Consider the following 10,056-nt stretch of genomic DNA (forward strand, 5'->3'; position numbering starts at 1 on the left):
CTCAGAGCCCCACATTCTTCTTCTGTGCCGCCCGGTACAGACTTTCTCAGTCTTCGCCGCTGTATCCCACACAGACGGCCATCGCCACAGTGAACCGCACTAACAAAAGTGAGAACATGGTGCGAGTTCTGCGCAACCTGAACATCTCCATGCAGGTGGGGGCTATTCTCGGTTCGCTCATCGCTGTGGAGACGAAGAATGTGTCCTTCTCCAATCAGTATGTGGTTTGTGTTGTTTCTTTATATCTCCACATGGACCTGTGCAATGAAGTGCCGCTACTCGTGAGTTATTAAAACCGGGTTTTTTATTTCACTCGTAATGGAGGTGCGCAGGTTACAGCGCCATACTTGCATTCTCTGGTTGCATCCCGTTTATGTGTGTGAATGTTTGTGATAGGTATCGTTTGAGAGAATATATGCGTATCCTTGTGATTTAGTGTGTGTCAGTTATTTCAATCCGTTTTTGTCACTCGAAATTGAGGTGTACAAGCTGTAGCCTCATACGCGATTCCCTGGTTGCATCCCGTTTATATGTATGTGAATATTAGTGGTACATGTCGTTTGACGAATTTATGTATGCTCTTGTGGTTCGGGGTGTGTTATCTTCAACTCCATGCCTGTGTATCCTATTGCGCTCGGCGTGCATGTTGCTGCTGCTTTATCGGCAGGTGTCTCGGTTTGTGGCCTAGGAGATACTGAGTTTGCAATGAGGTGTTGGTCTTCTATGTTCTAGTACTGTAGCCAATGCCTCGGCTCCATATACCTGAAGCCATCGAGGTTGTTGGTTGTTGATTTCCAAGCCGTGTGCGTCATAAACACACGCATCTAGTTTTGTTCCTATGATGAGAACTGTTTCGATTGGTGCACTTTTCACACAAAATATTCCGGGGGGGGGGGTTAATCACTACGGCCAATTAGGTTCCATTCCATAGTGAGAGGCGCCACCCAAACCAATTGATTAATTCTCTGCTGCCTGTAGCTCACACGTGCGTAGCTGAATTGCATTTCGGTTATATGATATCGTATTGATCTATGCCCCACCAATGTTATACTTAAGTACCCATTTCTCCACGCATGCATTCAACTGCATATACAGGTTCTACATACAAGGCCTGAGTGTGGTTGCTAATGCCGTGCTCGTCTACTTCGCTCTGCTCGGACATGTCGACGCTAAAGGTGTGTCAGTCGGGTTGGGCTTAGGTCCAACGCAATTGGCAGGGACATCACTCCTCCACTGTATACAACCACCAACTGTATTCAGCTGTTGGTGTCTTGTTCAGTTGCCGGCGTCCTGCTATGTGTGTGTACCTTGTATTTGCAATGTTGCTCGGGGCATCTATCTGGCTCGATTGTTGCCCTCAATCACGTATACTGTGACTGCGAAATGCATTGAGACTATGTGGACTAGTGTTACGTTGGGTTGTGTGTGGTACACACAGTGTTCGATGAGCTTATGCTGATGTGAACTGTTGGTTAAATTAAACCCTAAACCCGAATATTCCGTAGGGCTGTCATGGTTTTGCACATGTGCTATAGCCAAGCGGTGGTCGAAACTCTGTGTACTTGTAGATTAATCTGACACGTCCAGTTTGACGGCCTATATCCTCGTGACTCTGGCACCTCTATTAGCAACCACACTCAGGACTATCGCCAGGCCGCTAGTTGTACTCACCACTGTAGCAGCGATAATTCCTTGCTTGCATGGTACAGCGACTATTGCTTGCTTGTATGGTACGAAACTAAACACTGTGTGTGTGTGGGTGGGTGTGTTGTGCGTGACATATGACAGAGGAGATTCGCGAACCAAAGAGCGGTGACAAAAAAGAGGCCACTGGGCTATTCGAAGGACTGCGACTGATCGCAACGGACAGGTGAGTGAGTTACGGGAAAGCGGCATGTGGTGTTGTGCTTGTATACGTCGAAATACGTATTTGTATACATGCTTGTATGTGTATATGGGCGCACACATGCATGTGTGTGTTAATGAGTGCGTTCATATGTACATACTTGTATAATGCGTGTATGTATATGTGGGCACACATACATGTGTGTGTTAATGAGTGCGTTCATATATACATACTTGTATAATGCGTGTATGTATAAGTGGGCACACATACATGTGTGTGTTAATGAATGCGTTCATATTTGTCACGGCAACTGCCTTGTGATGGCATTCCTCTCGTCACTTGTCTCAAAACTATCTTTTGTCTCACCTAAAGTGCACGCACGCCAATACAAGTGCTGCGGCATACGCTACATGGGCCTCCGCTGTTGTGTTGTTGGTCTGCAACTGTATAGTCCATCAACCGCCTATCTCTAGTATCTCATCAGTGATATCACATGTTCCCAGCATACCTACCTCAAGTGGCAACCCAACTGCCGGTTGAGTGTCAATGGTCTTGGCTATTGTGGTGTGTATTGTATTGTTGCATGCCAACGCTCGTCAGGGTCTGGAAACGTACGCGTACGAACTCCGAGTGTGTGTTGTATGCCCTTTCGTATAGTACTGTGAACGGTTTGCCGGTGCGCCGGGTGTGCCAGTAGTGGGGTGTACGGCTGAACCGTAGCCCTATACAGATTGGTCTGTGAATACCCATTGTTGTATAGTGCACTTGTACATGAGCGTGCGCTCAGCCAGTCCCAGCTACGGAGGATCTTGTACCGGTGTGTGTAAGCTGCAATAGGCAAATTACTTAGTGCAACCAGTTGGTCCGCTGGCGACTGCTTGTTGGTTGATGATCATACACGACCACATGCTCGTGTGTGCAGAAGTATATATCACTGGGTATATATATACTTTTGGGTGGTGGTGTGGCTGCGCTTGGTATACGTTTTGAATATATGTAGCTTGGTGCACATTCTTTAGACACCCACTCGTTCAAACCCGTATGGTCTATGCGATGTTCTGTGTCCGCCCATGGTTTTACGTGCCACGTTGTTTTTTATTAACGTATTCGGTATCTGTGACTATACCCGTGTGCGCCTCTAGTAGATACACCTGGACGGATTTGTCCAGGGCCTTGTTCGGGGCTAGGAGTAAGTTTCAGTCACATGTGTATGTGTTTATGGGAGTTCTCATAGGTGCAAGTGCGCGTCCGATCGTTCGCTCACGTGTATGCCTATAAGTATGTACATATGCCTGACAGTGCCGCTACATACCGCTACCAAGGATATTATATGTATACAGATATATGTGGATTTGTGTATATGTGCACATATACAGCACGCTATAATCGGAAGACAGACGTTCCACGCCGACTGGTACATAAGGTACATCATACCGTCTGTATCTCGTCTCAGTACACCATGCAAAGTAAAAACACATCCGTTTATTAATAGCCACGCAACACACCTGTCCTGTACGCACAGATACGTCATGGCGATTACGGTGGTCTCTACCTTCACCGAGGTGATCTTCACCATCATGGATTTCCAGATGAAAGTCCTGGCCAATGGTAAGTCCGCGAATCGCATGGCCTGCGACGCCCAGCACTGCCGGATAACGGCGCCCTTGCACATATATATGTATATGTATATGTATGTATCGTGCATATGTATATGTATATGTATATGTGTATGTATGTATCGTGCATATGTATATGTATATGTATTTGTGTATGTGTATGTATGTATCGTGCCTGTCTGTATGTGTATATATGTTGAATGGAGAAGGTTATAACTGACCAAAGCGTTCTAGATAGAGCATTCGTGGCTGTCTTAGGACGTGTAAATGTATATGTATGTATCGTACCTGTCTGTATGTGTATATATGTTAAATGGAGAAGGTGATAACCGACCAAAGCGTTGTAGATAGAACATTCGTGGTTGTCTCAGGGCATGTATATGTATATGTATGAATCGTGCCTGTCCGTTTGTGTATGTATGTTTAATAGGGAAGGTTGTAACTGACCAAAGCGTTGTAGATAGAGCATTCGTGGTTGTCTTAGGGCATGTATATGTATATGTATGAATCGTGCCTGTCCGTTTGTGTATGTGTGTTTAATAGGGAAGGACGTAACTGACCAAAGCGTTCTAAACGGTGTACACGCGCAACGATAGAGCATTCATGGCAGTCTTAGGGATCCATAGTAGAGTTAGCCTTAAAACTCATTAGTATGATGTTTCGTCTGTGTGCTCGGTAACATCGACGTATACTCTGGTCGTGGAACTCGGATGTATCGCGGGTACCCGGGTGTCCCGCTTTCAGATACCGGTGCACTTCGGTCTGTCCACTATCTGTCAAACTTCCTATACACCTTGCGCTTGTGGTTGGTGAGCTGCACATAGTTCTTTACAAGGCAATGATATACATACAACTGCACAACCACAGATACAAGAACACTACCACAGATACAAGTGCACTACCACAGATACAAGTACACTACCACAGATACAAGTACACTGCCACAGATACAACTACACTACCACAGATACAACTACATTACCACAGATACAACTACATTACCACAGATACAACTACACTAGCACAGATACAACTACACTACCACAGATACAACTACACTACCACAGATACAACTACACAACCACAGATACAACTACACTGCCACAGATACAACTACACTACCACAGATACAAGTAAAGTACACTACCACCCAATTTTGCTGCTAGTAGGTAGTATATCTGACTGACAGCAGTTCATATCCGGAACCCCATTCCATAATCCAGATTGTCGAACACTGCTTATCGCTGCCCAACTTACCTACCAAACACAGAGCAATTCGAGACCAAAGAGGAGTTCAAGGCGTTCATGGGTACATTCGGCATAGCGTCCAACACCGTGTCACTGATCTTTGCCATCCTGGGTACCAAGTTCTTACTAGAGTAAGTACAAGGTTCTTACTAGAGTAAGTACCAAGTTCTAACTAGAGTAAGTACAAAGTTCTTACTAGAGTAAGCACAAAGTTCTTACTAGAGTAAGTATAAAGTTCTTACTAGAGTAAGTACAAAGTTCTTACTGGAGTAAATACAAAGTTCTAACTAGAGTATGTACAAAGTTCTTACTAGAGTAAGTTCCAAGTTCTAACTAGAGTATGTACAAAGTTCTTACTAGAGTAAGTACCAAGTTCTAACTAGAGTATGTACAAAGTTCTTACTAGAGTAAGTACAAAGTTCTAACTAGAGTATGTACAAAGTTCTTACTAGAGTAAGTACCAAGTTCTTACTGGAGTATGTACAAAGTTCTTACTAGAGTAAGTACCAAGTTCTAACTAAGAGTAAGTACAAAGTTCTAACTAGTTCTAACTAGAGTATGTTCAATGTTCTTACTAGAGTAAGTACCAAGTTCTAACTAGAGTATGTACAAAGTTCTTACTAGAGTAAGTACCGAGTTCTAACTAGAGTAAGAACAAAGTTCTTACTAGAGTAGGTACCAAGTTCTAACTAGAGTATGTACAAATTTCTAACTAGAGTATGTACAAAGTTCTTACTAGAGTATGTACCGTGCACGTCTCCCCATTGTGCACCAAGTCTCGATACCCGTGCTTGTCTTACGGTTCCTGAGTTTCTGGTGCAAGTCTGATTTCTATATATTCCTGATACTAGTCATCAGCAATATTTCAGTGAGTTGGTAGTCATGTGGCGGATACTCCAAATCCACAGGGTTTAGTTCTGTAGGGCTTCCCACTCACTGTGTCTATGCTTCATTTTTGACCCTCAGGCCACTAGGCCTTCTAACATGCCTGGTGAGCATACTTTAGTTCCGTAGGGTTTCCCACTCACTGTGTGTATGCTTCCTTTTTTTACCCTCAGGCCACTGGGCCTTCTAACATGCCTGGTGAGCATACTTTAGTTCCGTAGGATTTCCCACTCACTGTGTGTATGCTTCATTTTTGACCCTTAGGCGACTGGGCCTTCTAACATGCCTGGTGAGCATACCGTCGTTGATTCTTGGTCTTATCTCCGCTGTTTATGTCTACCCTTCAGTGTGGATGGCGTTCTCTGGGTATGTGCCCATGCGGAACTTGAATAACTGTTTTTCCACTGTCTCCACCCCGGTTTATTGACTTTGTTTGTGTGTGCCTTGTGTTTCTATTAAGTTAGTATTATTGCACACACCGAGTGTAACGTCCAAGGTAAACGCCATTTCAGCTCAGTGACTACTGTTATATGGTCTGCGGACACCCACCCATGGCTACTCAGTCAGACTCCATTTGTACGTGACCGTGCATGACCTTGTTTATGTCTGGCATATACACTGCTATGTAAAGTTCCCGTAATAAATGTACAGTTTTCGCACAGCTGGATGGACGTACTGTGTTGTATTGGCTTTCTCATGGCTGTCGTTGTTTCCCTTGCAGGATCGTTGCTGTGAAGGCTCTTGGCTACTCCTTGAACAAGCCGTGTATAGAGGTCACCTATACACACACCTCAACGGTATGTGTGTGGTGCCTACATTGAAAGCCCTTCTGGGCGAATTGATAGGTACATTGCGTGCATATGCCCCTGTGTTGCGTTTGCGTTCACCCTGCTAACGGGTTGAGCGCTAGCTATCCCCTACGGAGATGTGACATGGTAAGTGGCCAAACCAAGGTAAACAAAAAGGAACCATCCGAGCATGTGCGGCACATGCGAAGGTTCGGATTCGACCACTCATGTGTACCTGTAGTGTATGCCAGCTAACACGTATTGTGCACCTCGCATATTGTATACAAATACTGTTTGCTACACATATCCTATACGGGTATGGTGTCTTCTACTACCAGCCCTGGCGTTCCCTACTACCAGCGAGACACGGCATGGAACTAGATGGACGTAGGTGTAAACTTGCTTATCTAGGATAGGTTAGTACGTTAGCCATCCCTCCTTGCTTCATATCGGCCACCTTGTAAGGTACCGGTTCTGCCGATTGCAAGTCCCCACAGAGTCGACTATTCGTTCACCTTTTATTCCTTTTAGGTTACTTTGTAAATCCTTTTAGGTTACTTTGTATATTCTTTCAGGTTGCCTTGTACATCCTTTTGGGTTATAATTTGAACCTTTTTTTGCTGCGGACCATTGCTCACACTTAGGCCGCCTCGTTCGTCAACTGCACCCTTTTCACACTACAGCGGCAAGCTATAAATGCCAATCCTACTCCACAATATTCCGAACTATTTACAGGACACCCGATTTAAAGCAAAGAGCTGGATCGAAATGTTCGGTACTAGAGGGGCCAAGGCTGGCGGATCGATGGTTAACAATGCCTTCCGTCATAATATCGATGCGCTGATGACTCAGGTGTGATTGTATGCATATAACCTCGTAGATTTCGTCAAGTATGTATGTATATATGTATATGTATGTATGATGTATGTATGTATGTATATACATATATAAATATAAATATATATATATGTGTGTGTGTGTGTGTTTGTGTGTGTGTGTATGTATGTATGTATATGTATATGTATATGTATACATGCTATATATATATATATATATATACATTATTTATACTATTAGTACATTTATACCTTTATGTGTTGTTCTGTGTTTACTGCATTTTTACTTCTCAGTGTAGTGTCAATCGCCAATAAACGTATTTTAGAGATAATATCTGTCCTCGTACTTTATGCTGGACGTACGTGCCAGCCTGCCTGTGAGCGGTTGTAGAAGATTCCGTTACCTCTGTCTCTCAAGCGAAGGGAAATCCATTCAGTCATGTACACCAATCAAAGCAGAATACCATGCTTTGTATCTACAACCGCATACCATGCTTTGTATGCCCATACTACTTTATCTATACCAACCGTGTGATCCACAATGCGCTGACCCCGTCGCATGCGAATACTAATTAACGTTTTCCCACCGTACGTACCACAATATACTGGTCCGTTCTCTGTTCAGGGCTCGATGGTGTCGTTCGGGTTCACGGTGGTGTGGCTCTACTGTGCACAAAGGTTGGGAGCGATGTATGAGAAAACCATCCCCACAACACCGACCGTGGTAAAGCATGAGTAGTCGCATCCAATAGGGGCTAAGAATGAGCGAACGGGCGATACGGCAACGGACAGGATTGAACAAACTTAGACGAGACGACCCATTTAACCTAAAGATGGAATTAAATAACCCCGCACACTGTGGATGTACTTGAGAATTGTACCGTCTGAACTGTGCTAGCACACCAAGTGAGACTCTACTTGCGTAGACCACAGAATAGGGACTCGTGTTTGGGTTGCGTACCAGGGACCTGTTCACAATCGGTGGTATTACATGGAGGCCGCCTGCTTCACTAAGCTTGACTTCAGAATTGATCCAAACCCACTGCTTGCCCCATTCGCACGCATGTCACTGTAACACTGAGTTTCCAACGTCCTGTGGGGACATTCCTATGTAGCTGCCAGGCTGCGGTTCGCCTGTACTCGCACACCTAGACCACCGGCACGGCATCCGCCCAATTGCTACTTCCTGTGCGGGCGGAAACACTGGTTGCAACTGTATCTGTCCTGAGCTATAGCTATATCTGTATATCTGTAGGGACCGAGCTCTCCCTCTCAAGTCCCCCTGTAGGCTGAGAACCACCGTAGTGTTGCTGTACCCAGTGAAGTGTATTGTTTCCATTTCTGTGTCTGTGGGCGAGTCGATGCTGAGACCTCGTATGGCAGTTGCGATATAAAACTATCTCACCACAGCCGTATTGGTTGACAATAGATGATCTTCTTCTCAACGCAAGCGGGTTGTCCATTAGATCATAGTTAAAATAAACATACATGTTGGGTGTGACGTGTGCGAGTGCCGTTGGCGCCCCCTCACATGTTTGGTAGCCGTAGCATGCAGCTGCACCTAGAATTCAAATCGTGACCTTCTCAGCTGTGCGGAAATATCTGAAACCCAAATGGTTAGCTATCAGGACAAAGGGTACCAAAACCATACGCGACTGTCCACAAGCACAAACGACACCGTAGTGCACATAGCTGCACACACGTCGCAATGGTCAACAAGGCGAATACGTAGGAGCTTGTGGCCTATCAGTGCGTCCCTAAAGAGAACTGGCTCTTTCAATATCGTATAAAGTACAAGCCATAGTAAATATATTGCTGTAGCACTCTGGTTCATCAAAGTTGACACAAACTAAGCCATAGTTTATATATTGCTGTGGCACTCTAGTTCATCAAAGTTGACACAAACTAAGCCATAGTTTATATATTGCTGTGACACTCTGGTTCGTTAAAGTTGACACAAACTAAGCCATACTACATCTATTGCTGTAGCACTCTGGTTCGTTAAAGTTGACACAAACTAAGCCATACTACATATATTGCTGTAGCACTCTGGTTCGTTAAAGTTGACACAAACTACACAAGCCTGCATATTTTCTCATTATACGCCCCTGCATACGATTTTGTGTGATTTGACCCCAGCCTATTGGAAGCATGAGGCATATGAGGTTATTTTATATAGAGTCCTGGTTAGTCAGTCTATGTATTGTCCTGGTCCACTACTATGGACACCACACGATCTATACGATGTGGTAGCAGACATGATTATGAGCATCAGTTGCGATGCTGGGCTTCAGTGCACCCAATAAATCTCAGTCATGGGATGCGAACAATTAACATCCTTCTTCAAAATATACGCATATGATTCGTCGCAATCCTGCGGTGGTCACCCGGATCTACCGCTCAGGACCAACGCAGGCGCTGGTGTGTGCAATGCTACACCCCTAACTGAAAGGGTCGTATCCATATATAAGCCACAGAGAGTGTTTCCAATGACCTCGACAGAGTAGCGGTTGCCCGGAAGGCGGGCAGTTTCCTGTTTGACATCGAGATACTGTACCTACAAGTGGTGCTCTCCGATTGGTAGGCGCAATCAATAGCACTCAAGTGTCTACGGTAGAGTGGCTTACATGAACACCGACTTGGCCAGAGGCCTGATAGCAGCCCAATACTCACAGCCGATTCTCCACAGGTGTTCACAAGTGTATGTCTATCGGCACTTCCTGGCTTTGTCTTTTTCGTCCTCATAATCCAATCGACTTCTTAGTATTGGATTCTGGGATTGTCACGCTGATCCTGTGGTCCCTAGTGAGTCTGCCTTCTGGCTGCCATTAGAGTGG

The 10,056-nt window shown here is 44.9% G+C and overlaps 1 protein-coding gene across 1 annotated transcript; it reads left to right on the top strand.

The window, feature by feature from the left end:
* The first annotated feature begins 73 nt into the window (after positions 1-73).
* On the top strand, positions 74-8,885 carry SARC_10458 (hypothetical protein). The gene is made up of 9 exons (XM_014295500.1): positions 74-217; positions 1,096-1,175; positions 1,789-1,870; positions 3,369-3,454; positions 4,733-4,841; positions 5,860-5,961; positions 6,317-6,392; positions 7,119-7,235; positions 7,845-8,885. Exons 1-9 carry the CDS (start codon positions 117-119, stop codon positions 7,956-7,958), a joined length of 867 nt encoding a protein of 288 aa, XP_014150975.1. The 5' UTR covers positions 74-116; the 3' UTR covers positions 7,959-8,885.
* The last annotated feature ends 1,171 nt before the right edge of the window (positions 8,886-10,056 follow it).

This window comes from Sphaeroforma arctica (assembly GCF_001186125.1).
Source record: "Sphaeroforma arctica JP610 unplaced genomic scaffold supercont1.1257, whole genome shotgun sequence".
Taxonomy (NCBI): Eukaryota; class Ichthyosporea; order Ichthyophonida; genus Sphaeroforma; species Sphaeroforma arctica.

Coding starts and splice junctions, on each gene's coding strand:
- SARC_10458 (XM_014295500.1), top strand. CDS start 117: ATGGTGCGAGTTCTGCGCAACCTGAACATCTCCATGCAGGTGGGGGCT. Junction 4,842..5,859: donor GGTACCAAGTTCTTACTAGA/GTAAGTACAAGG, acceptor TTTGACCCTTAG/GCGACTGGGCCTTCTAACAT. Junction 5,962..6,316: donor GTGTGGATGGCGTTCTCTGG/GTATGTGCCCAT, acceptor TTTCCCTTGCAG/GATCGTTGCTGTGAAGGCTC.